The following is a 27,992-nucleotide window of genomic DNA, read 5'->3' as shown; positions in this document are numbered from 1 at the left end:
CTAGCCAAAGATAACTGGAGTATGAGCTGTCCTGGCCACATTCTCACACCTTTGCAATGTTTTATATTCCCACATATGGGAAGAAGATGATGGGTAAGGGTCAGGTGTATTATTAAGCTACACAAGGATTGCTTTATTTCTAGGCTAAACAGTCACCCTGTTTGTGCACCTTTGTACTCAGTATCACTGTGAACTGAATGGAGAATGTACAGCTTCAGGTCTGAAAAAAACCACCCCCAGCAAATTGTCATTGAGGTCAATGGTGCAAATACTAATTATCTTTAAGAGTCCTGTCTGCCTAGAAGAACCAGCAGAGCCAGTCACATTAAACATAGGTATAGCAGTATCCAAGTAGAGCGGAGTAACAATGATTCGTCTGAGACAAGAATTCGCATATGAATCGAAGCATTAGGAAAAGCAGTAGAAGATTTAAAGAATGTAACGTCAATTTGCTGTTCAGTTATGGGGCAGTCTTGCCAACAAAACAGAGAGAAACCTTTCAAGGTCTACCCCTGCAGAAAGCAGCAGCTGTAGAGGACATGGCTCTTCATGCCTATCACATCTAAATTCTGCCTGGTTGTGTGGTAGATGCAGTGCTGTAAATAATTTAATATTCACAGAGTGCCTCTTTGCCTCTGTCTTGTCCCTGTTCCAACCTTTCTGTCCTTTGTCCCATTCTCTATAATTTAAAATGCTTGTCTGCACTGTATGCCATTTGATTTTTTTTAAAGATGAGAGCAGACCTGGCCATTTTCAAGGAAAAACTTTAGTCCAGCCAGTCCTTTTATTGAGGAAGTAAAATAAGACTAAAATGTTGCACAATTGGAAACTTAATTAGCTTTTACAGTTCTCATAAAGAAGACACTTCCTTGCTAAGTAGCAAATGCAGGTGGTGGTTAAGCCTGTTCTGAAGTTATATGGGAATTAACAGCTCCTCTGTTTCCTGTGCAGCTCGAGAAGCCAATAGAGGGCCGCCCTTGCCGAGCGCTGCAGCCGTGCACAGGAGACACCTGGAGGCACTGCTCGCACAGGTTGCTTCAGGCCTGTGCTTGTAAAGCACAATTTCCTGAGATTTCATCATACAGAAAAAATCTGAGAAAAAAATTATGTACTGGGAAGCATGATTTTTTTTAAAAGCATTTGCCTTCAGAGGATACACCTTTGATTTTTCCATGGATCTGTAACACTGTGATACTTCTGTGAAGTGCTTTTTTACAAAAACCTTTGTAGGAAGAGCCAGCAGGATATTCCAGCATACCAGCTGACATAATTGAAAAGAACATGCAAAACTTCCCGCATGGGGCAGAAAAACACTGGCGTTTGTCCTCAAGTATGGTGGAGTCTTTATTCTTGCTTTTTCCCTTGGGTAGAACTGACCTATTTTTTATTTGATTGATTGATTGATTGATTGTAAATAAAAATGGATCATGGAACTTCCTTCCTGTGTTACAGGTGCCACTTGATCTCTTTCTTCAATTGCACAGAAACAACAAGGTGCAAATGTTTGCACATGACTGCTACAAAACACTCTTGAACCACCCAGCTACAACTGGTAAAGCTTAATTTGACTGACGCATGTTTGCTGTTGCTTTGTTAATTGCGAGATAAGTCATACTTCTCCCCCTTCCAAACATGCATTTCTCAATCTGCTTTGAAATTCATACTCTCCACTCTGACTGCATCAAATCCTATTATCCAAATTTGTTTTTCTTTCAGATACACAACTTTATTAGACACAGAAGCTCTGAGGTGTAGCTGACCAAAGTACATGGAAAGTCCATCTTCAAATTCCTAATGTTGGGATGTAATTGATCGCTGTCTGTCTCAGGAGCTGTACACGAAGAAGTACACACAACTGACAAAATTCAGTATCATGATTTCATAAAATTTATGTCAAATACCATCTATCTGAATAAAGTGGAACATAAGAAAAAAATAATAAAGAACTTTGTAAGAATAAAGCAAGATGTTGAAATAATGTATTTTACCATAATGTTCTGAATGTCCTATTTCACTGGTGTCTATACTTAATTAAATATAGCATTAAAGTAGATTAGTTTATGTTCAATATTTTATTATGTTAATGGAGCAAAACAAGACAGATGCAAGAATCCATTTCTTTCCACGTTTAGATTTAAAAAATGTCACGGAACCTGCCATTGCATTTTTGAATATAGTTGATAACACGGAGCCATAAACTGCTTTAGGAAGCAAGTTGTTGTACCTGAAGATATCAGATTTAGTAGGATCCTTAGAAAACTTTCTCCAAAGAACAAGGGGAAAAAAAGCTGTGTCTTCAGCAAAAAACGGTGAGTTTTACTACTAATTCCCAATTTTCCTTCTTTATAACACCCTCCTTGCATTTCTGTGGTTTACAGATAAATCAGACCAACACCTGACCATTAAGAAAACCAGCAGGTTTTTAGGCCTTTTTTTGCATTAAATTCTTGGAAACTTCGGAGCTGACTAAATATGTAGCCATTTCCTCCTGTGGAGTGCATCTGCTAGTACTTTCTGAAGTTTATGGTTTGTTCAGGTGCCTCTTGTTCTGACATTCAGTGTCATGAGTAAGATGTATTCTTTATATTTTAGGAAAGTAAAATACTCTATATTTTCACTTCTGGATCTGAACTTCTGAGGTTCAGATCACTTCATTTCTGCTCACAGGGAAAAACACATAAGAGATAGGAAACTCTGGATAGAGATCTAATGGAAGTGATTTCTGGGTATATGATGAATCAGACTCAGAGGGAAGAATGAATGAACGGGGTGTGTTTGATTGAGAGAGAAACAAGGAATGTATGTAAATCTTCAAGTGTATAAGTAACTTTAGCAAATGAAGAAATTTTTCATGTCTTCATGTCTCTAATGAGCTGTAAAGAAATAATGGAGAAAACCAATGAAAAATTATAAAGAAAGAATAAATTCCATCAAGGAATATTCAAACTAGGAAAATTTTAAGAGTGAAGTAACCAGGCATGATCCTTGCAGATCCCTTCCAAATATTTTGTGTTTCTGTAATTGTAGACCTTGAACTAACCTGGCATTGTCATGGAAGCTATGTCATTAGATTTATTTCCAAACAGGTTAAGCAAGCACCTTGTCCTACAAATAAATGGTCCTTAAGGTGCCAAATACAGGAGCTAGCCTTATAAAGAACCTTTCAATTCCCATTTAAGTTTTCAGACAGGCTTTCCAGGGAAACAAATTTCCTAGTACTGTGCCGTAGGTGTGTCTTATTTCCTTAACAAGCCATGTAATTAACCATTAGAAACATACGGAAATCTAACAAGTTTCCTTCTGCCTAAGATGTTACAGAGAAAGAGATAGGAAAGAAAGCTTTGTAGCTTGGTTGACTTTGCGGGTTGGTGTTTTTGGTTGGTTTGGGGGTTTTTTTGAGGCAGGGGCTGCTGGATATTTTTTGGTGGAGGTTGGGTTTTTTTGATAGGTTGAAGGTTTTTAGTGATCAATAAAGCACCCTGAAGTTGTTTCCATTCCACTGCAAATTCCTTTATAAGCCCAGTCTGTGATATGAATAAAACAGGGAATGTTTGTTTCACCCCACTCTTGGGCCAGCTCTCATTTTCCATGTCTTCAAATGGCCATTAAGTATTTCTCATCATAATGTGTTAAAATTCATCCTTTTCAAACTGGGTATCAAAAATTCAAAATCACATCTTCATAAATACCAGGTCCTTTAGGATTCTGTGTTGTGAAGTCATTCATTTCAATACAAATTTTTGCACGCAATAACAGTTTCCAAAAAATCGGCCCAGCTACATATATAGTTAGTGTATGCTGATCAAGCAGCATTCTATGCCACAAGAAGTCCCTAAAGAGGTAATGATTGTTCAGAACACTTCTGTACTGGTTGTAACCTTTGTTTTAAGCCACCTAATCATGCATATGTCTTTAACGCTACATGCATTTTGGTGATGATTGAACATGTGGCATTCCTGTTTTACAGATTTTGCAATATTCCACTCTCTGCAGAGGTAACGTTGAGAAGCATTTAGGAAGGAAAGGAGTTTATAAAGTGTATGAAGTATATACACTTGCATGGACACTTTGAAAATAATCTGCATTTGAAAATACCTAATTTTAAAATATCTAGTATTTCTTGATTTGTCTGCTTTTGGCTTTTAGGCAAAATTTCTATCTAGTAAGTGTTTTGATATGTTTTAAGCCTGGGGAAGGGAGGCTTAAATCTGTCTGCCAATAACAGCCTCAAAAGGATACCTGAAGTTTCTCATTGAAGTGTTTCATATGTATTTCCTGAATTGTAGAATACCAGCATGGATAGAAATAAGAAAATAAGTGTATACATAAAAAGTAGTCTAACTAAATTTTTCAACACTAACTGTGAGAATGAGATTTTCATGAAGGTAGTGCCTCAATGTAGGACAGGTGGAAATTAATTCTAGACAGAAATTGAAGTTGTATGGTACTTCACAAAAATAAATGATGGAAATGTGTCCTCTACAAGATCCAAATATAGTGGTACCCTTCCTATGAAAACCTCAACATATCAGTGAATCAGTGTACAAATTCCATGGGTTTTCTTAACTTAAATGGATTGATCTGTTTTTTAACAAGAGTTTTTCCATGGGTTTTCTTAACTTAAATGGATTGATCTGTTTTTTAACAAGAGTTTTTCATTTGTTAAAATTAAGACGGTAGAATGAATCAATCAGCCAAAAAAAAAAAAAAAAAGCATGTTGTACTACTCTTTTAAAGGAGCTGTATCTTAGAAACCTGTAGGGATTTTACTGTTTTAAGATAACCAAGTAATTAAAGTGAGATTTCCAGAAACCAGCTGCATCATTTAAAAATTAGTTTTTTACTGGAGATATAATATTCTTGTTGAGGTCCAACAATTTAAAGTGTGAAGATAACACAATATTATTTCATTATATTATGTTTAATTTATTTGACCTTTATAAGATTGCAGAGTAATTTCTTAAGCCTTTTAATCCCCAGAAGACTAAATCTTATGTACATGGTAATTTAAGACACAAACTGAGTTACCTACTTGCCCTTTTCCTCTTCTAAAAGCTCTCTGCATATAAGAACTTCCAGCAAGATCTTGTTTTCCTTAGGTTTTGATTACAATTATAAGATATAGTTTTCAGTTTACTTTTATTCTCTTGACCAGGAAAGTGACCACAGATAATTGGCAGTTTGTGTGTTCCTGCACTCGTTCTCAATAAATCTCAAGATCTGAGGAAAGTCCTGTGATACCAAAATGAAAAGAGACTTGAGAGTTGAAGTCCATTGCCACTGTATTTATAGTTGTTTTTTTTCTTTTTTCACAGGTGAGTGGAGCCAATTATAATTTTCCAGGTATTTCTGTGTCTACCCAATTAATGGCACCCAGCTAACAGAAGCTCAGTTATTATGAGAATCCAAAATTAATTTTGACTATGTATTCTCTAAACTATTCGTCCAGAGAAAGATTTTATTATCAAAGTTAGACATATTTACTATGTAATCACATTCTTTCTGCATTTTGTCTCTTTCATTACATTTTTACTGATAAATCAACACAGTACTCATCTTCAGAGATTTTCTTCTGAAGCATGAGATGGTCTGTAGATAAATCATTTTAGGATTTACAGAACTGCAGTGGATTAGAACTTCTTTTTCCGGAAGAGCTCCTTCAGCTGTTCTTCAGTTGTTGCTTCTTTCTGTTGCATCAGCTCCTTGGCACCTTTGGTCACTCCCCAGCCATCTGGCTTTGACATGCAAGGACAATATGGCCTGCCTGAAGCAGGCTTCAGATTCTCCCAGTATTCTTTTCTTGCCCTAAATTAAGAAAAAGAAATTCAGGGTTTTTTTCCAGCATCTCATGATATCGAAGGAAATGTGGCCAAAATGACAATTGCAAAGGGTCATCTAACTTGTAAAGATTGACATTATATTTAGATATAGAAGTATGAATGAAAATAGCCAATTAAATGCTATATGCTTTAAAAGTATATTTCCATCTTTGAAAAGAATACTGTAAGCAAGCCACCATTAGGAGCCGATTTGCAATACTCTGTCAATTTTTCCTTTTCATTGTCATGAATTGTATTCACAGGAGCTCCTCTACTTCTCCTTCACCCCTGTCCCTGCTCCTAGCTCAGCTTTAATTCTTTGAAATTATCAGATATAAAATATATAATTTTAAACATAGAATGTTTACAGTAATATTTAGATGCTCATATCATCTAAGTCTGCATGCTCTGTGGAGCAATGTAAGCCTTTGCAGAAGGTGTGATGGTTTCCAGGTCAGTTATACATACCTTGCTCTGACCCAGGGTTTGGTATGCATGCTCAGGTTATCACCCCAGCTACCATGTTTCTCAGAAGCTTCTGGCAAAAATCCTCTTTCAGGAGCCAACTCCTCAGCTATTGCTCGGATATGATAGGGCTCAAATCCACAGCAGCCTCCAATGAAACGAATTCCTAAGTCATAGGCTTTTCTTGCATATTTTTGAATGTCCCATCTGGTGGCAATTCTTGGCTCCAGACCTGTGAAGACATTCGAATCTTAAGTTGCCACCATTCAATTTTTATCCTTTTTTTAATGAGAAACTATGCTATTGAAACACTAGCATGCTGTTTGCAAGAGTGGCTATACATGTACGTGTTTGAACTGTCTGACTAGAATCACTGATCAAAACTTTCAGAAGGCTAGATTTCAGACTCTGCAGTGCTCTGCTGACCTGTGCTTGTAACATTTTTGGCATTGCAAAACGGAACCCAGTACCTTCTGAGGCTGATCGTGTTTTCCCATTCTGCAGAGATCTTAGCGGAAGAATTAGAATACTTTCAATGTTATGGCTATATTTCCTAATAAGCAATCAATACCTGGGAAAAATGATTACTACACACTAACCTGTGAAAGGAACAGGTATCAGCCTACTGGCATAGGAATAATCCTACTCATTGTTCCTCAGAAATGCTTATTATACTTTTTTCAGATACTGGCAGCCAGTTGTTTCAGCTGGGATCTGTAGCTATTTCTTAGCCCACCCCTTAGTTATAATCCCAGTCATGACCAGCTTGCTGCCTCATTCCTTGTGGGAGGTTCTGTACGTTAGAATGCCGTCTTTATTTTGAACCCTTCATTCTGTCACAAGTTGTGTTGAGCATTGTGATGGAATAACAAGAGCCAGGAGAGTAGACTTGTGAAAGCAAAGGAGTAAAAAGTGAAAAGAGCAAGGAAAAGCACGCCTCAAGGAGCTACAGGCAGAAGAGCGGCATAATTGTAAAGAAAAGAATGGGGACTGAAGAAGAAATTCTTAAGAAATACAGAAATAAAAGAATAAAAATTCTCCCATTTCTTAATGCACATGCACATCTGCAGGACATGAACCATCATGTTTATCAGGCAAGTGCAGCATCATGTCTGTGCACTGAACAGTGCTGGGCAAAGAAGCTGTGGTTGAGGTAATGAGGCTCCAGCAACACAAAAGAGAGGTAGGACTGAAGAACGTCCCTACTCCCTGTCCCTAAAAAGGTTAACGTGCCAGAAGCTGATACAAAGCAGATACACTCTAAGTCCATTGTGTAGTTAAGAATCAGGTTCACAAATTGAAAAGCAGAAGGAAGACAATTAAATATTTTTATACAAAAAATTATTGGTCTCAGAAGGAAAGACGAGATAAAGGAAAAGTAGGTGGACTAATATTGCATGGAAAGCTTAGATTAAGCATTTTAGAAAGCTGTTCAAATAAAAACAAGTTTTTTACAGTGCTGCAGATATGACAGAAAGTATCAGAAGCACCAATGCATTATTTCCTTTTCTTTCACATATCATTTAAAAGCTAATGCAAAATTTATACAAATGATCAACGGTAAGAATGCATCATTGTGCACTCAACTTACACCTGTATAAGCAACTAAACTTCAGGGGAATAGTATAGATTGTTTCCCTGTCTTCTTCATCACCCTGTCACAATCCATGTGACCTGATGAGATGAATTCATCTGATTGCAGCTGAAGTGGCTAAGCCACTGTCCATCATATTTGAAAACTTGTGACAGTCCAGTGAAGTTTATAGTGACTGGAGAAGGGGAAACATAACCCACACTTTTAAAAAGGCAAAAAAGGAAAAGCCAGAGAAATACAGACCAATCAGTCTTACAATGCCCAGAAAAATCTTGGCTCAAATCCCCTGGAAGCTGTATTAAGGCACATGGAAAATAAGGACGTGATTAGTGGCAGCCAACATGGCTTTACTGAGGGCAAATCGTACCTACAAATTTGGTGGCCTCCTATGATGGGGTTAGGGCACTGGTGGAGAAGGGAAAAGTGACGAATGTCAACTTCCAGGACATCCACAAAGCATTTGATAATGTCCCACACAGCATCCCTGTCTCTAAAGTGGAGAGACTCCTTCCCAAAATCGACTAACATTTTATTTTTCCATGTCTGCCAATGCAATACTTCTCTTGGCTTTATTCAGAATTAAATATCTCTAACTTAACAGTTTCTGAGTAAAACTGTAACGTGCTCCTAGATCTGTCCCCTCGATGTATCTACCCTTGAGATAATTGGGTATGCTTTCAATGAGAAGGTCATTTCTTTCTAAAACATTATCTTTATTTAACTGGTGACATCTCAGAGAAATTGCAGTAACACAGTAAGAGAAAACATTAAAAAATAGAGTAAGTCCTACAGAAAAATAAATACTTCTGGCATCTAATTGCTGGAGTTTGTCATATAACATACCTAATGCTTTTCTAGAAACTTGGATCTTGTTGCACTGTACAGAGTTTAGGTACTCTTCAGATATAGAAATATCTCTCTGTTATTGTCTTCATGAATACCAGGTAATTTGGTCAGTTTAACTGTGATTTACCAAACAGATTATCTGCTGTCAAGCAATCAATTGCTACTTCTGGGTTTTGAAAACATTCACAGAGCCAGTCTTCACCAATTAATTATTCATGGAAATTCTAAATGCTGAGATGTCATACAGACTGCTTATAGCACACAAGCCAAGAACGATAACAAACCAGAGTGAATCCTTCCATTCACTTGATTGCTTACTGCATCTGTTTGATTTTTTTTTCTGCTTGCAATCAGAGGAACTATATGAAGGAAAGAATAGGATAAATGAGTTCCTAACACTTTCAAATATCTTAGATATTTTCAGGATTCAGACGTGTTATTACCATTTAATGAATGCCTCAGGCTTATGCTTTATTCTCTTTCCTTCATTTATGTAAAGAGAGGAATTTAAAGGAAAACAATTAGCTTCCTGAAAATCACATCTACTTCTCTTTTTTTTTGCTGCAAATTCAAATCGTGAATGTTTTAATATCATTTATTCTGATCTTGAAAAGACGGGTGTATGGTATCCGAAAATGAAAGAATTTTCTAATCAGCCTTTAAGTGTTTGAGCTGATTTTGCCCTTATGTTAAAGGGCTCCTTTACTCACATGAAAATAAGCCCTAAATACACAAGCCTTATATAAATATTAAATGGCTGAATCTTCCAGTTTTCGTAGAGTGTCTCCTGAGCATACATGTTATAGACTTCTCCAAACTGCTAATTTGTTAGCAATAATAAAGTCCCCTTTCTGGTGTCTCTCTAATGTTACACTTATTATGAGTTCAGTAATAATGCTCCTATATCTGTTGTACTGCATTTTACATTAAATCCTTATGCAGGTCAACATAGCCCTTGTGGGACAGATGTCACAACCGAGAAAAATTGGGTTTTTTTAGTACATTTGCTACTGCTCTTTGGTCTGTTTACAACTGTCCTGAACAGGATTCTATAGCATGAGGAAGAATATTTCTAAAATTAATTTAGGTTGTGGCATTTTAGCTGTTTTCATCATAATTACACACTGAGCCACATGCTGTGACACCACTGAAGTATTCTCACTATGTGGATGATCTTTACTCCAATATTACATTTTGACCTGTCTGGAAAATGCCAGACAGGATAATTAGGACTCATTGTATTGAATAAAAGGACACCTTGCAGCTTCAGCTGTACTAAAAGCTGGGAGGAAAAAAAAGGCCAGGAAGAACCCATTAAGCAAAACCAACCAAATACCACCAACAAAAGACACCCTTATCTTACCAAAGGGAAATTCTGGAAGATCAATAAACCCCTGCTTTCCACAATCAGGTGTATGGAAAGCAAGTGGCTGGCACATCAGGTGGGCTTTAAGCTTAGCAGCCGCCAAGCCCTCTTTCATCAGCCTCACAGTTTCGATGGAAGTTTCTGGATCAAAATGGCAGTTGACTCCAACTATAGAAGCACCTAGGAGGAAGAAAATAACTTCAAGTCACACCTCTGCAGGAAGTGGGAGATGAAAGTTCCACAGCATTCCAGAAGCAGTGCTGTTCATCTTTACATCAGTGTTATGAAAACAAGTCAGCTGTGCAAGAGCCAGCCACAACTCTCGTGAGCTTGATCATGCCTTTTACATCTCAGCTGCTCTCCTCTTCACCTTTCTAATGATGAATCACATCTTCTGTCCTCCTATAGATGTTTGTTCTTACAGAGCTTAATCGGTGAAGTCTGTTTACATAAAGTCACACATGCAAACAGGGAGCAGGCTCCTAACACAAGTTCTACCTTTGGATTTCAGCTGTAACTTGAAATGAAAAGAGCAGTTCGGAATAGATACATAAACCTGTGTATCTTCACTCTGATACACTCTAATTCCCCTGTTTAATTTCTTCTCCCGTTCCCTTTGTCCTGCAGAAAATAGCTTTTGATAGCCAAAATTACTACTTTTTTCATCCTCTTAATTCTCTCATCTTGAGCTTGAACTGTGTGCAAAAACAAGAACAGAGAATCAAAGGTGGCTTTATGCTTGTGATTCTAGAATTTGGGATGGGTCTGCAATAAAATTTGGATAGGTTTAGGATTTTGCTGTATTCAGTATCAGTTATCTATGGCTATTGTTCTCACCCATTTCATACTTATTATCAAGAATTTCATAACTGTATTTCCACATGTCTTTACAAGATTGTTTTAGTCAAGTACATATAAAAACTTTTCTACAGAGTCAAAACTCTTATCAGATATGACTGGGAAGCTACCTACTTGAGATACACATCTGTTTATTTCAATAATTAGGGACTTTACTTTGTTCCATACTTTTAAAGAGTGCATTAAAACAGATTCTTACCAGCCTTTACTAGCTGGACAGCACATTGTCCAGGGGGCACTCCATGCATGTCTCCTTCTGGACCAATGCACATTGTAGCTGCAACTGGCTTTCCAGATTCTTTTAGAACTTCAACTGCCCAGACAGCCTCTTCAACATGTTCAAAATACTGAAAGAAATTAAAACTAAGCTGTTTTGTTTCTCAGCAGTGAAATATAAAAATATTAATCCAGACCCCAAATTCACCATCAATACAATGATTTGATTTATAATAACATAATTCAATTGAGTGTACTGGCCATGCAGTAAAAAAAGGATTTTTAAAAGTGAGTAAAAATAAATTGAAAATAATGCTTTTGTTTCAGAATAAGAATGCCCATATGGGAGGTTAATCAAGGATTAACCCAAGAACTATTGTCACCTAGAAAAGTCATCTTAAGTTGCTTTCCATGTACTGGAAGATAGAGGGATTAGTCAAGATCCCATCAACATTTTCTCTTTGTACCAGTACAGAATTTTACTTGACTGAGGTAGAAATTGAGGTTTCAAGGTCCTATTCTAGAACACTTGCAAATGCTGGTGAGCATTTAGAAAAATATCTTATACTACTGGGATAAAAGCACAGCAGAAAATTTTGAAGGAGGTAGCAACACGTAGTGACAGTCCCTAAAGTAGACTAGACATCTTAGAAGTTAACTCTGTGCTAGTTGAAGGCATGTACATTTTTTATAGATTTACCTCTGCAATTAGGAAGTCCACATTCTTCTTCATAAAGACTTCCAGTTGCTTTTGAAAGGCTGCTTTAACCTCTGTTTTATCCTTGCAGCTTAAGTAAGATGGCGTTTGACTGACTCCTCCAGCCACTAAAGCATCACCTTCATTGGCCACTTCTCTTGCAATGTCACAAGCAGCTTCATTTACTTTGTGGCACTGTGTGAACATAGATTATGTTAGCTTTATCTTATTAGAGGTATGCATGTAATTTCAGAACCCTAGAAGGACAAAAATAGTCAAGAGTCATAATGGCCTTTTCATATATTTTAAAAATTTAAACTAAATGTAATTAAAATCAAATGGATTTTTAAGTAATATTGAATAGGAAGATAAGATTCAAACAGTAACAAACATTAGGAAACTAATTTCTTGTGTCCTCTAAGTTCTCATATTATCAAATACTACAAAATAAATTTCACTTAATAGATCTTTCACAAATAGCCTATAAAAAGCAAGTATTTGGCATGAAGTGGAATTTTCTTTGCATCTTAGAAAATGAGTTAGTTACATCTAAGTAAATGCATTCATTCTGAAATTTGTGGATGGAAAACAAAATATATAGGAATTTCAACTTATTTTTTTTTAAATGTAGTTTAGTGTTCTTATAATTAACACTCCCCCCTGCCCCCAGTATAATATTCATATATTCAAGATATTTACAAAAACATATAATTAATTCTGTGATGGTAAAGTTGCCAACTTAAATAAAGGGGAAAATACTGTTAATTAGTCACCTAGACTGAAAGTCATATTCCTTCTATATCTAAATTAGGATGACTAGAACAGCTTTTCAAAAGACATTAAACTGAGAAAAAAATATCTGGGAAAAAGAATCATTAGTTGTGGTACTTAACAAGTACTGATTATAGCAGGTTTCTCTGCAGTCGTAGACTGTTTAGAATCTCCACAGTCTTCTCTCAGCTGAAGTTTTACATACCTGCCTCAAAAAACCCAGCTGATTTTTAAGGCTGTTGCTGACAGATTGTCTTCCATTTGCATTTGTGCATGGGTACATGTTTGGGGACTCTCAGAAGTGGAACCATAAATTAGTTAAATCCTGGAGGAACCTGATTCTAGAACTGGCAGGAAATAAATTTTGAGAGGTTTGATGTAATCAATCCCAATACCAGGTGCTCTCCAGGCTTTATAATTTTGCATGTCAGCAAGAATTGAAGCATGGCTTGCTCCAAAGGTACTCTGTTTCTGGGACTACTTCAGACATTTCAGTGTTGCATCTATTGATGTAAAAGGTACAGCATTTCAGATAAATTTGGTCATATGACATTTTGGTATGACCTCAATTGAGCCTCAAGTATTTCCCTAGTGTCCAGATTATTCTAATTTCTGACTGCGGGTACCTTCACAGACACAGATATTCCTTCCTCCCTGAGCTCTGGAGAATTTTCTCTAATTTTCAGAAGATAAAATGTACAGTAGGACCAAAGGAACAGGATCAGAGAAACCACTCAATGCCAAACTCTCTAGTCTTACAGGAACTATATAGAAATGTTTGGCCAGGAATTCCACTGGACCTTGTGCCTATGTCTAGTAAACACACCCAGCACTCTACAGCTCCTCTGTGGAGGGGCTAAGAAAACACCGACAAGGTATTCTGCTGATGTAACAAATTACCTTCACACAACAGAAGGGGAATATTGACTACAGTGTATAGCTTGGATTATTTCAGTTGCTACTTAATGAAGATGTGGTTCTAAAAACATTTTGTTCTCATTAGGTACTCACTATTCCTTAGGATTCTTCACCATTTTTACAGTTCAGTCATTTATCTGGATGTTAAAACAGTTCTGTTTTTTCACTAGTTTTGCTCTCTCTGCATTTAGTACTCCCTATAATCTTTGTATCAAAACTCCAGTAAACCCATCTCCTCAGATAAAAATACAGAAAAAATACAATGTGGGCATTTTCTTTCCTCTCTTCACCCTTACCCCATTTTGCGTTTGATTTTGGATTTGGTTTAGGGTTTTTTGTCAATTCAACTTGCCTTTTTTGCTTTTTCAAACTCTGAAATTCCATCAGCTCATTCTCTGGTCCTCAAATATAGCCAAAACAGTTATGACAAACTTAATAATCTCTCTGCTAAACCTTTTGAAATTGATTGACTTATTTCCTATCTCCAACAGAACTCTTTTACTCACACTTATTTTCTCAGCTACATAATTGCCCCTGTTCTCTAGTTTGTCCTCACTGGCATAAAAGGTGAAGGTCTGCAGAACATTGGATCCAGCTCTGAGGAATTCTCGGTGAAGCTGACGAACTGCAAATTAAGAGACAAAGTTATTACCATGTTATCCCCAAATCTAGTGTTTATTGATGTAATGTTACTGTAAAATAAGTGACATTGTGTTTACTAGAAGACCCATTATGAGAAATTAGAAGCAGTGCCCAAATCTGCATAGAATTTCTTCCCAGCATCAAAACATTAGGTAGAAAATTTTCTTCTTAGTTTTTCTCTGCTAAGAATGATTGAAGATTTCTATATAATTTAGCTGCAGATTCAGTTTTGCCTGTTACCTTGCTTAACCTCTATTTTCTGCAGTCCCTCACATCTCCCAGATATAGAGCTTTTTTATAGTGATTTAGGAAGGGATAACAGATACCTGACAAAAGAACATGAAAGCATAACAAGGAAAACCAGACAAAAGGTTCTTCAATGAATAAGCTGTCTTCTCTTAGCTTCTATACCAAGAAGAAGAAAACAGAAGAAAGTATCATAGCAACATATTAAGGGACAAGATGATAATTATAGGGAAGAATACAGTGTTTCATTGCCTCCTCTATTTTGCATTTTTTACTTTTCTCCCCCAAAAAAGCTTTAAAAGAGCCTAGTTAGCCAAAACCAAAGCTCTATTTTGCTAAATACATCCTTACTTGAAAGAAGTTTAGTTGCTCCATAAAAGTGACTCACAGAAGAGAGTCTTCCCATATGTCTCCACAAGATGATTTTACTAGATAGACAACACTCATTTTGAATGACAGGTTACCATTACTTATAATAGACAAATTTCCTACATTAGGACTTTGGGAAAAGACTGTAATAGTAATTGTACCTTTCTGGCTGTAAGCAGTACACTGCAATGGCCACAGTGGGAACAGTACAGGAACTCTCAATTGATTTTATATATCTATCCAGAGAATAATAATTATAATAATTACTAGAATGCTACCGATCATGTAAAACAGCATTAAATGCTCGAGAGCTTATAGCAAATACAGGAACGCCCTGTACACAAGATATTACCTACACACACAAGAACACTGCAATTTCTGTGGCAGACGTTTAAAAAGTTTTCCTGAAGTCCTAGTTTATCTCACTCAATTAATTGTCTACTAACACAGTTTGTGTCACTAAGAAAATATGCAATTTTGTCATGAGAATAAAATTACTCCCGTACGCTGCAACAAACACAGCTTTCTACACCAGAGAAGCTCAAACAGCATTTTGTGTTGCTAGAATCAACCTGCAAGCATGTCTTCTTTCAGTGAAGGACTGGTGTAGTGTCCTTTTCTCTGTTAACTACGATATTTTATTACCCACCTTGAGTAACTACAAAGTGCTTCTTTTCCTACTATATAGGCGATTTAACACAGTGCTTCTTTGCCCAACAGTCATAAAAATCTTTCCAGGAACATAGGTTATAGCAGAGCTACTGTTCAAAAAGTTCTAGGAATCTGACTGAATGCCTGGGATCAAATTTCATTTTTACATCTTTATGAAAAGACGAAAATTTGTGGTGCTGGGAGTATTCTTTTTCCTACATCATAACAATAGCCCACTGATCCCAAATAAAAGGGCTGTCTCTGTATGTTTCTATTGAGGTTTTTTTTTATGCTGTTGAATTAGGAAGCATTGATGAAAACTGGTCAGGAAATAAGAAAAGGAAGAAAAACCGTACAAACAAATGATTTATGACATTTTGATAGCAGACCATTCCTAGAAGAATGCCTGGGATTTGTGTGAATATGGATAGTGACATAAGTAGGAAAATGAAATAATATCTATCACATATGATTAAGGTAAACTTCATACCCCAAAATACCAGGTATGTGAATAGAAGACATGGGATACACTTTGAATGGAACAGTAGTGCTATAAGCATCAGCCCGAATCTTATTCAACCTCAGGCAAATAGGCTTTACCAGTAGAATACACTGTTGTTTTTTTCAAACCCACAGCACTATGCAATATCAAAAACCCAAACCACTCTGTAGTTTACTTGTATGACTTCCAGCATGCTTCCTCCAGCATTTGAGAAATGGGAATAGCAGTCGCATATGAGGCTAAACCATTATTAATAATTTGATGCATTTTAGATGTAAGATATGTAACACCAATTTTTCATTTTAATCCCTCCTGAGTTGGACATTTCATAAAAGACACAGACATAAGCTGTGAGGAGGTAGGGGTAATAAGCACCCCTGCATACTGCTCACTACAGAGAAATACCTGATCTGTCTCAGAAAAGAAATCTAGATCTCCTAATTTCTACAGTTATCAGTCTGGTAGATCTCCTCTCTTGTAATACAGTTAATGGCCTTGAACTCTTTTTTTTTTTCCTTATTTCTTGCCACCTTCTCAGAACTTCCTTCCTTTTCCTTTCCTTATAAAGACAAGAAGCTCTGGTAGCTGTATGGGTTTGACACCCACTGGCTCTGCCAATTGCTCCTTGTGTTGTATTATATCTGCTTTCAAGGTAACATGATCCTTGAGTGAGCAGGAGCAAAAAGCAGTAATGGAGGGAAAGCAGCCCCACTGCACAAAAAGACATGAATGCATTTGCCCTGAAGGGTGGATTTATAAATACCCTGTAAGACACATGTGCAAAGCAGCGAGGGCTTTTGAGGTGCAAAAATAACAAGCAAAGGGGAAATAAAAAACATGGGACAAGTGCTATGAGTTGTAATATGGAACATGCAGGGGCAGATAGATGTAGACGTGGAGAGAAATAGAGAGATGATGGAATGTCTCTTTGGGAGATGAGTCTGCAAGTTAGGTCATCAATCCTTAAACTTTTCCTAGAGCTCTGCATTATCTAAAGCTGCCCTAAATTAGGGATGCTAAATGACACATAAGCGACATTTGAAGGCTGAGAAGGATTAGGCTGAATAAATAGGTGAAATGTACAAAGTGATGTAAAAGAGAGAATTAAGATATTTCTCCTTCTACTCCTCTTCCTTCTTCTCTTGTATAACAGAAAAAGACTAATTCAGAATGGAAAACACTTAGAACAAAGAAATTTTTTTCCCTGGGATATTCTGAATTGACTTGTGGGATTAATTGCACATCATACTACTAGGGCAAATGCTTTCTTGTAATGAAGCATGCATAAATAGATAATACCATCTGCTTTCACACTATTTATGCTAACACTACATTCTTTTAACTGGAAGGCATAGAATTGTTGGTCATTTTTTCTCTGTCCACTTTAAGAAAGTTATGCCGTTAAATGTTTATTGCAATTCTTAGGTTACTATTGGGTTTATCATTTGCCATTTTACAGTAGAGCCAGAAACATTAAATACTCCCATCATGATGTTCATTTAAAACTGCTTTTCCTGAAAGAATTAATAAAAAAACTATTTTAGTTTATAAATATAAATTAATGACTAGAACAAAACAAAACAGATAGTTAATTCCTTTCCATGAGATATTTTAAATTACAAGCTTTAAATGATCAGCACAAGGACAGACTGGACAAATCCCTGAGAGAGAAACCACTGAATGTTATTAAACACAAATATAACCACATCTGTATCAAAAGGTCTCTGGGATGCAAGTTACTGAAAACTGGGAAAGCATTCTGAAGAGGTATCAGTAGATGTTTGCACTACTCATATTCTTACCCAGCCAACTTCTTTTGGCCAGTGTTGGAGCAAGAAAAACAGGTCAGGTGAGCAGTTTTTAGGGTGTTCATAATGTAATTTTACAGTTGTCAAGGGACACTTGTATTTAGAAACCTACTATGAGCTCCTATATATGTATTATTTAGCCAATCATTACATTGTTTGCATTCACTATAGGAATATAATTTCTTAGTAAAACTGACCAGCTTCTGGGTGTTCTACAGTTGCTTCAGGAGTCCAAGGCCCAGCTTTTACGTATCCTCTCTTTTCAAGAGCAAAGACAAATCCTCCATCTCCGATCACAATTTCTCCAGCATCCAAGCGCTCTAGAATACCCTGGAGAAAGCACGAGGGCAGGTTAACAATTACAGCTCTTCAATTTGGTGGCTATTTTCTGTATTTGCAATGCAGACATAAATATCTGTGAGCTAGCAGAAATATTTTTTACACAATTAGAAAAAGTAATAAATTTCCTTCCTGAAATTCTAATTAAAGAATGGTAGATGTGCTCTTTCGCAGCATAAGGCTTAATAAGCACACATATATTATGCGTAAGACTTCTCATTAGTCAGTTATGTTGTATTCCAGAGATATTGCTCCCAGGGCTGTAAGTCAGTGGTCCAATTCTGTTCCTATGAAAGTAATATGCCATCTCAAGTTCTCCTGTAAAATACATGGGAAACTTCTGAAAATAAAACACTAGTACCACTGGTATCTTTATTAGGTCATCTGCTCTCTAGCTTCCAATGCCACCTTGACAGAGTCTTACCACAAGCAGCTTGTGACACTAGATGGCACAACAGGCATCACAGAAAAATAATCATGCAACAGTTTCCTACCAAACAAGATGCATCTCAGAAAGCTGATTTGCAGCTTCTGACAGTCTTTTCACAGAACTGGGTTTGCTTAAGCAGATTTACAAAATGGAAGAAAATCCTGTTTGTTTTACACAGCCATGAAATGTTTTAGAGTGCCAAATTAGAAACCTTACAGACCCCTATCGAAGATTAACCTTGCTTCTCCGTTGAACTCCACGCTAATGCAAGGAAAGCGGCAATTATATTTTTTGCAAAACTGAAAAACATGAGAACAAATATTGGTTTCTCCTAAAATACACTACATTTTTATTCCTTTCATTACTTCATTGACTTGTTCAAAATTTCTAAAAAGTAGAATTAGAGTGCTATTAGAGTAGGATTGATTTCTACTACTGGATGGCAACTGTAATTCTATGTATATTAAAAAATAGCTGAATGAAGACTACCTGTATGAAGGTGGTGGGTACAGGATAACAATCAATCAAAGGTAAGACTGAAATTTCCATCCATGATTTTCTTGATGGCACTGGCATTTCAACAGAAGATGTTTAAGGGAGTAGGAAAAAGAAAAGCCTTATGGACATAGAACTGAGTGTGATTTTCATGCTGAGTGGATAGCTTTTTTACCAATTATCTTTCAAACTTCAGCAATCATCTTTCTTGATAATTTCCTTTTCATTAATGCAATTATCTCACCATATAGCCAGCAAAGACAAACACTTAGGACGTCTCAGCACTGCCATTTTGGCAGAACAAGAGTATGCCTTTCCAACAGTAAGGAGCACTGTGCCAGCTTCAGCACCAAGCACAGCAGTGTAAAGCTCTTTAGAGGCTAAGAAGCCTGGCTGAGAGCGTCACCTACTTTGGCTGAGGCACTGGCATTGCAGCAAAATGGCAGGACTGGTCTGCACAATGCTGCTGTGCAAAGCTTTGCCAAGTGTTGGCCTGCAAATCTCCAAATCTGCAAATCGGGTCCCATTGCATATTATGGACTTGCCAAAGTATTGACCCGATTAACTTTAAAAAAGTGTCCAATTTTTTAAATCTTTGTTTCCAGAGAACCAGGGAGACACAATCTTAGTGTAAATGCCAGGAGGTTTTGTAAAGATTATGCCTGCAGTAAACTAACTTTCATTTGTAATAGAATGCCTCAAATGGAGCCAGCAAAAGCTCACTGCTTGAGTCTGTGCTTCCTCTGTCTGCCAAAGAATCTTTTGTACATGAAGCCTGCTTCAGAAATTTAATATGCAGACAGCAGGCGTGCAGAGGAAAAAGGAATCTTTAACATGAAGGCAGCCTCAGCTGTTGCTTCTTAACTGAATATTAAGTAATAGACACGAAATTGTATCATATATACGTATTATATTTATTATTATATATGTATTTAAATGTACTATAGCAGAACTTTATTTTAGCAAGTCACTTCCAGTACTTAATAGCAGTTTTTCTTCATAGTTCTGTTTCCTTTTGAAGTGTAAATCTTCACTTTTGTCACACAGAAGCAACATAAGCCATGTTTGAACAGACCATGGCACCTTAACTTACTGTGACATATTAAGTCTATCACCAGGGTGTCTAATGGCAGGAGAGATAAATACAAAGCATAAAATACTTAATAAAAATTTAATTTGTCAGTTCATGCTGGATTCAAATGGAAATAGCCTTTTTGCAAACTTTATTATAGGGCTAATATCTTCTATTCACATCATATTTATTTTATACGCTGTACAAAATATCACCTATTTAATCACCATATAGCTAACCAAAGTTCAGCATCAATCTTGTTTTGTTCAGAGACCTACAGCTGTGCACTCATGTCTAATCCTGATCAAAATTGTATTGCCAGGTGATCTGGTAGAAGACAATCTTGTTAAATTACAAAAAACAGTATGTATAAAAAGCTATCCAAGGTTTTTTTGAGCCATGTTTTGCTGCTTTACTTTCGCTACTATGAATGGAGTTGCACCTCATGGTCCACACGTACATGGAAAGTATGAGTGCAAACGCCTCTATGAAGATATTCTTACTACTATCTTTAGGCGTGTAATTGTACTAAGTGAAAACCTGCTTGGTCAACCTATAAACCACCTTTTCAGCAGTTGAGAGAAAATAAATCTTGAAACAACTATTCACATCTTGAGCCCTAAAGAGAACTCCACTGCTTGTAGGGGGAATTTAGGACAGCTTTCTTCCGCTAGGTGTTGAAATTAGGCGGTATAGGCCAAAATATAAAAAGCAGAACAAATAGCCTTGTTTTATCACCAATCTACCTGTAGGACCTAGAGCTCACAGACTTCTTCCCGTATCTTTCTGCTCTTTTGCTCTACTCATAAAAACGATTAAAACCCATCCTGAGAAAGATGTGCCCTATTAATGGCAATAGAGTCCTTTAAACAAAGGACAGAATGCATGATTCTGCTGACCTTCTCAAGCAGCAGTGCAACATTCTAGTTCTGATGTATGTCAGAGAGTTTGACTTAGATACTACTCATAGCTTTGCCTTAATGGCTTTGCCTGGATAACTTTTTATACTGGCTTATTTCTTTAGCTAAATAGGGGAGCAGTGGGCATGCATATATAGGAATCAGGGTTGATATTATAAACACTAGTCATACCCAGTCATATTAATCAAGGGGTGAGCAGTCTGGACCTTCTGAATAGAGCAGTCAGGATGCTGGAGACAGAAATCTCATCCAATGACAGTTTATTCTTAAAATATTCGCTATTTTAATTTGCGGCGTGCTGCAAGTCCTGCTTAATTTGCGCATCAAATAATATTACGCTAAATGGTTTTGTACTCTGGTGGCTCCACTCTATATGTTCAGATAAACGAAGATTATGTGGGCTGTGACTGCACTAAGATCAATCTAATTTATCTATCTCATAACGGTGTCCAAGTATCTTTAATGTTTCCATGCTGAATAGGTACAATTACTATGGCTTTATTTTAGGTTTTCACAAGATCGCCTTACCTGCAGAGATACCGAGTACCTTAGTGGGAGGCTAAAGGGCGCGGGTCGCGGGTCGTGCCAGCCAAGAAGCAGCTCCGCTGGCGAGCCCGCGGACCCGGCCCCGCGGAGGCGGCAGGGGCGGCCGGCAGTTCTGCCCCGTGCCCGGTCCCCGCCGCGGGGCCGCACCCCGCACCGCCCTGTCCCGCCGAGGGCACCGCGCCGGGGGCACGGCCCCCGGGCCCCGCGGGGAGCACCGGCCGGGTCTGCGCCAGGGAGGGAGACGAGAGATTTACCCTTTTCCCCTGCTTCGCGGTCTTCCTGATCGGCAGCATCTTCCTCGCCCAGGGACGCTGGCTATGCGGATATGCCCCGACGGCTCGGCACGAACCACAGCTCAGCGGGCTCTCCGGCCGCGCGTTTATAGCCCGAGGAGGAGGCGGGACTCTGTGGGCAGCACCGCGGGCGGTACCCCCGCCCGGCCCGGCCCCTGACCCCGCGGGGCGCCCTGGTTCGGCCGGGGCTGCCCCGCCGCCTGCCCCGCCCGGCCCGAGGTCACGGCTGCCTCCCCGGCTGCCCCCTGTGCCAAGGGGCGGTCCGGCGCCCTCCTTCGGGAGGGCCGGGCTCGGCGGGGCAGGGACGGGACGGGACGGGACGCGGCGGAGAGCGGTGCGGAGCCAGCGCTCTCCATCCCTCTCCATCCCTGCTGCGTGTGCGGGATGAGCGCGGTGCTGCGGGGAGCCCTGCGGCGGCTGCGGCCCCCGCGCCGGCCCGGGCCCCTCGGCGCCCAGGGGCGGTGAGTGCGGGCCGGGCCGGGCCGGGCCGGGCCGGGCGGGGCGGGGGACGCGGGCAGAGGGGCAGTCGCGGCCGTGGCCGTCGAAGGCGCGGCCCCCCTGCTGCTGCTGTGGGGATGCGCAGAGAAGGCGCTGGTGGCGGGAGGCAGCTCCGGCTGCCGGGCTGCCGCGCTCCGTGGCCAGCCGGGGCACCTGTGGCCAGGAGGTGCCTCTGCGCCTCGCTTTGCTGCGCCAAAGCCGAGACCAGCCCGGGGTGCGGTGCTGACCTGGTTGTCTTCTGGGCCATACCGATAAGCAAATAATGGCCGGTTTTAACTGGCACGATCAAACATCTGGGTGAACTGTGTAGTTCTCTGGGAAGGTGAACCACGAATTCTTGCCAGGCTCCTGGGCAAAGGTTTGAAAAAAGCTGAAAGGCACTTGAGGAGATCTCAAATCTACAGCATAAAAGAACAATGAGAAAAGTCTTTATGCTTGACCTCGATTACCACCTGGCTCAAAATTCAGTAGTGGAGCTGGTGTAAGTGTCGCACATCTGGCTGTTAAACAGCTTACTGTTAACTTGCAAAAATTAATGTGTAATCAGAAAAAAGAACCCGTGCATGTGTGTGGTGCGCCGAATACAGAGCACCTGTGGTGCCCTGTGCTCCCACTTATTTTACTTTTCATTTGCCACCATCTTTTGTATAAGCAGGGTGCATATTCCTCCTACATTTTCATTTAAAATGTTACAAGATTGCCATTCATAAGACACAAAGCTAGTAGCCTTTATTTCTGAGTGGAAGTCATAGAAGACTAGTTATACATTAGAAAGTCTGTTCCCAGGGAAGTTGAAAGTGTACGAGGAGAGGAGAGATAAAACTGAGTATAGATTAACTGTCCTGAAGAGAAGGATGCTGTGGTTTCATGGTAGTCTGTACTGCTACTGTCATTATATGTCCTACCTTGTGTCACATCCAAAAACATTACTTCTTAAAAATTTGTGATAAATTTCCACATGTAGCTTGCTGCTGGGCTGCCTGTGGATGAGATAGTAGAGAGGAGGAACAGTTGACTTGCAGAATAGGGCTGCCTACAGCAACAGTTCTGGTTTATGCTGGACTCGGTTGTGAAAGTACAGTGTGGAGTAGCAGGTGTGGGCCATTGACAAAAACCTGTTTCTATAATGTTTTGTCTTAAGCAAAATAGGACATGCCAACCCTAGGAATGGCTCAGTTATTTAGAGCATGGTGCAAATAACATTAGGGCTGTGAATTCAATCTCTACATGGGCCATTCACTTAGAAATTGGATTTGATCATTGTGGTACCTTCCAGCTCAGAATATTCTGATAATCTGTGAACACCTCAAAATAGACAGAACATGAAAGTAAATACAAAGCTTTATTCTTCATGAACATGTACACTGATGTAGCCTACTGAAACTGGTTTTAGAAATTTATTAAGGGGCCTTACTGAGTAAATATTTTTAAAGCATTTTTGTTGCACGTACTACAGCACTTTGGAAGAGTCAGGTTTTGACGTTGTCGTGTTAGACATCATCTTGTTTTTGAGAAATAGGATCTACATATAAGGGTACGTTGGATAAATAATGTTTAAAGCTGCAAGTGGAAGCAAACTTGTTTTGTTGTTTTTATTTTCTTTTCTTTTTATTGTTACTGTTTTCCTATATGACCCTCAAAGAGCATTTACTTTGAAAGTGGATATGAGTAAAGAAGGTTAGGTTTTAAGCACTCCCAAGCAGAAACCCACGTGTATTATGGTTGAAGCCATAAACAAAAGAGATGGGGAAAAGTGCTATTGCCTTTTTCTAACTGTCTGTAAATTTATTTTTTTATTTATTTTTTTTTTTTTAGTAAAGAAGCCTCGTCTTCTTCCTTAGGGAAAGACAGAGCAGACACAGTGATCATAGGTGGTGGTTGTGTTGGTGTGAGTCTAGCCTATCACTTGGCTAAAGCTGGCTTGAAGGATGTTGTTCTGCTTGAAAAATCTGAGCTCACTGCGGGATCTACCTGGCATGCAGTAAGAAATGTTTTGTTCATCTCTCAAATTAACAGTAGTTTGTGTATATAATGGTGGTGGAAGTTTCATTACCTTTTTATTCCCCCACTTTCTTTCCTGCCATTGCTGACATTATGTAAAATCTTGGAGCAGCAAAGTTAACAAATGCATGCTGTGATTTTTTTAAGCCTGCATATTTGTCTGCATTCTAAAGAAAAGAGCTAAAAAGACACACATGTAATAATGTTATGGTAGAAAGATCTCCTTTAGTAATGTTAATCGCATGGTCATACTGGTTCACAATGTGCATTTATGTAATTACATATTTTCTCAATCAATATCTGCAGTAGATAATGTAACAAAATTAAATAAAGCTTGCCACAATAATATAGTAATAGATTATTTCCCAATTAATTTCCAACTATTCTTAACTGAAATTGGGAGATTGTTATCTCTGTGTGTAGCAACACAAAATAACTGAAACCCAAATGTTTTAATCTACCCTGTTAATACAATAGACCATTTATGCAATTATTTACTTTTCAGGGACAAATTAAGGAGGACAAATTAAGACTCAGATGTATTATCTTTTATTTGTGTTCTCATACTTCTCCCAGAGGAGGAAGTCTGAAGTCTGATATGCTTCATCTTCGTGCAGATGTTTTGCAGTTTTGGGGCTTTTTGAGACAACAGTAGTAAAAAATGAAATTTAAAAGAAATCATTGCATGTAGTGAATAAGTAGTATACTTAATTTTACTTGCTTTTCAATAAACAAAACACTCTGTATGTAGTAAGAAGAAACAATATTCCATAATTTTATGTCTTTGGGACAGTTATACAGCAGTTTGGCAAACATGATGTGAAGTATCAGGTATCTTGTGTATTGAATCATAACTACAAAATACACAAAGAATACTTTGTCTTAAGTACAGGAGTGAACCACAGAATGAATTCTATTTGCTCAATGCATATGCAAAACAATATGTGTGTAAAAAACAATAAAAATCCCCTAGTTCAATAAGGAATCAGAATCATGAATGGTGTTGTTACTGAATGTTTCCTTTGTTCTTGTTGTTACACTCGCTCACCCCAATTTACTGGTCATAACAGTGTTAAAGCAACCCTTCCTCCAATACTTTCCCACATTCTTAGTGAGTGCAGCATTGGAGCCCTGAGTGGGGGTCAGTTTCAAAGGTAAGGAGGGACCTGGAGCTCAGCAGAGAAAATGCCTGCACTACCACAGTTGAGAGAGCTGCCTCACGACACCTGCTAGAAGGAATTTGATGCTATTAACACAGCACGATGCCTGGTTATGGGCCATGTTAAAATGGATAACTACGTGGTATCTTTTCACTACATGGTATCTTCATTGTCTCTTTTCATTTAACTCAGTATTAGAGGACTTTGTCTGAAATGACAAAGTCGGCGGTGTCTGTTTCAGATGAGTAGAAAGATCAAAACTGTGAGTTCCTTGTTACACCAGATACTGTGTATTTATCAGTTTTCCTTACGTGATACAGTTCTGAATACAGATGACGATTACACATACTGTTAAGAGGTGAAATGGCAGGTAGCACATTAGCTGCAGCCACAAATGTTGAAAGTCTGGTTCAGATGTTGCTGCACTATATCACATTTTACCTTTTTCACCATCCAGTAAGTCCTGCCAGAGCTCAGGATCATGTTTAAGGTAGCTCATATTCCTGCCGGTGTTGCTCCCAAAACTTTCTTTCACTTCTCAGGTCTGCGATAACTTTGGCTGACTTTCATGTGTGCTGTTAAAACAGCTCAACAGATACGGATATTTTTATATTACCAAATATGAAAAAGTGTAACAGAGTGAGTTATTACATGTTATATTATACTTTTTCTTGCAGCATGCCATTGATTTTGCTGCTGACAGTGAAGCACAGCACAAGTCAAATAATAGCTTACTAGTTTGGTCACACTTGCAATAAGAGAGAATTTAGTATAAAACAGTGTTAATAACATTTTCCTCCAGAAAGCTAATTTAAAATTAGAGTAAAATCTGAAACTGGTTGAAATAGAGCAAAACTGATACTTGAACATTTCAACATTTAAAAATTTCAACTATAAAAGTGCTTTAAAATATTTGTGTCAATTCTCATAGCAAAGTGGCCATTCTTTAAATTATTTTCACATATCATGTTTATGTAAAATAACAAAATCTCTTAGAAAAATGGAGTAAAGCCTGGAGATCATCTCCTTCAACTACCAGAATGGTTCACTCTGAATTTCAGGAAAGCATGTAGACATGTTAGGAAGCCAGCTGGGCCAGAGCAAATTCACGACTGAGTTCCAGAAAAAAATGCAATATACTGGTGATAGAGCAAGAAAAAAGCTGCAAATCAGGCAATTTAGAAGAGTTACTTGGGCATGTGAAGGGGATGTTAGGAAAGCCAAACCCCAACTGTATTTAAGATTTGTAAAGAAAACAAAAGGCAGCAAGAACTGCTTCTACTGTGGCATTAATAGTAAGAGGCTGAAAAATGAAAATAGGTAACTGAGTAACTGTTGCTGAATGAAGTGAGTTATTCAGTCACAGTGTACACGAGTAAGGTCTCAGTGCCTTCTTGCCTCAGTTATCTCTGACAGGGTTTCTCAGGCCTCTGCATTAAAGGAGAAGAGTAACTACTGGCAGTGGATGAGGACCAAACCAGGGATTACTGGAGTAATCTGGCACATGCTCGTGTGTTGGAGCAGACAGGCTGCATCCAATAATGCTGCTGATTTATCACAACGCTGCACATGTATCACATTTGAAAGACTATTGAAATTGCTGGAGGTGCCAGAGATTTGGCAAAGGGCATATGTAATACTTTTTCTAAAAAGCCAAAGGGCTGAGCAGAGCAGCTAAAGGTCAGCTAGCCTTGGTTCGGTTCTTCAGAAAATCATCAAATGAGTCCCAGGTCCATAAAGGAGAAAAAAATGTGATTTGGAACAGTCAAGATAAATTTGCCAAGAATAAATCATGTCAGATCAAACCTTATTGCTGTCTATTATGAAATTATTAGACAAGGGGAAATCAGTGTAAGTCAATTGCCTAGATTTTAGCAAGACTTTAGACACTCTCCGAGCACTACCAATGCACTTAACTGAAGATGTTACAGTCTGTATGGCTGGACAACTAGAGAGTTAAAAGACTCTTTGGATGGCTTGGCTTAGAGGGTGCTGGTGAATGGGTCATACTCTACCCAAACACTGGAAATAATGGAGTGTCACAGGAATCTGTCCTGGGACCCATCCTGTTTAATATCTTTATTAGTAATTTGGAGTAGTTGATGAAGTACATGCTCATCCACTTTTGAAGTTTGTACCAAACTGGGAGAAGTAGTCTATGCAGGGCAGCCATGCTGAGGGACCTAGGCAGGCTGCAAGGATGAAAGGACAGTCTTATGGAATTTTACAAGGCAGAATGCAAAGTTCCCTATGTAGCTAGGAAAGTAGAGCAACCTCTCTGTCTTTGAAGATTTTCAAAGGCCAGGGTGAAAAAAAATCTTGAGAAATGTGGTCTGATCTTGTAGCTGACCCTGCTTTGAATATGAAATTTAAGAGAAATCTCCTGAGGACCCATTCAATCTTTTTGCTTCATTATTATTATTTTATGATTTTACTATCTTAATTTTTATATAATGAAATCAGGTTATAG

The 27,992-nt window shown here is 38.4% G+C and overlaps 2 protein-coding genes across 2 annotated transcripts in view; one reads left to right on the top strand and one right to left on the bottom strand.

Moving 5' to 3' along the window:
- Window positions 1-5,264: 5,264 nt before the first annotated feature.
- Window positions 5,265-21,964, bottom strand: LOC106856212 (betaine--homocysteine S-methyltransferase 1). The gene is made up of 8 exons (XM_014881405.2): window positions 21,825-21,964; window positions 17,966-18,098; window positions 14,057-14,175; window positions 11,865-12,056; window positions 11,148-11,295; window positions 10,088-10,270; window positions 6,288-6,516; window positions 5,265-5,805 (listed from the first exon to the last, which is right to left on the bottom strand). Exons 1-8 carry the CDS (start codon window positions 21,861-21,863, stop codon window positions 5,631-5,633), a joined length of 1,218 nt encoding a protein of 405 aa, XP_014736891.1. The 5' UTR covers window positions 21,864-21,964; the 3' UTR covers window positions 5,265-5,630.
- A 79-nt stretch (window positions 21,965-22,043) lies between these two features.
- The window catches only part of DMGDH (dimethylglycine dehydrogenase), a 39,884-nt gene continuing 33,935 nt past the window's right edge, over window positions 22,044-27,992 (top strand). Inside the window, exons 1-2 of the mRNA XM_088156658.1 lie at window positions 22,044-22,324; window positions 24,177-24,342. Coding sequence (XP_088012784.1) covers window positions 22,248-22,324; window positions 24,177-24,342 — 243 coding nt within the window. The 5' untranslated portion in view covers window positions 22,044-22,247. The remainder of the gene's footprint in view (window positions 22,325-24,176; window positions 24,343-27,992) is intronic.

The sequence above is a fragment of the Sturnus vulgaris genome, chromosome Z (genome assembly GCF_052056855.1).
Source record: "Sturnus vulgaris isolate bStuVul1 chromosome Z, bStuVul1.hap1, whole genome shotgun sequence".
In the NCBI taxonomy this organism is placed as follows: domain Eukaryota; kingdom Metazoa; phylum Chordata; class Aves; order Passeriformes; family Sturnidae; genus Sturnus; species Sturnus vulgaris.
The sequence above is the reverse complement of the archived record's forward strand: the minus strand, read 5'-3'. Positions and strand labels throughout refer to the sequence as shown.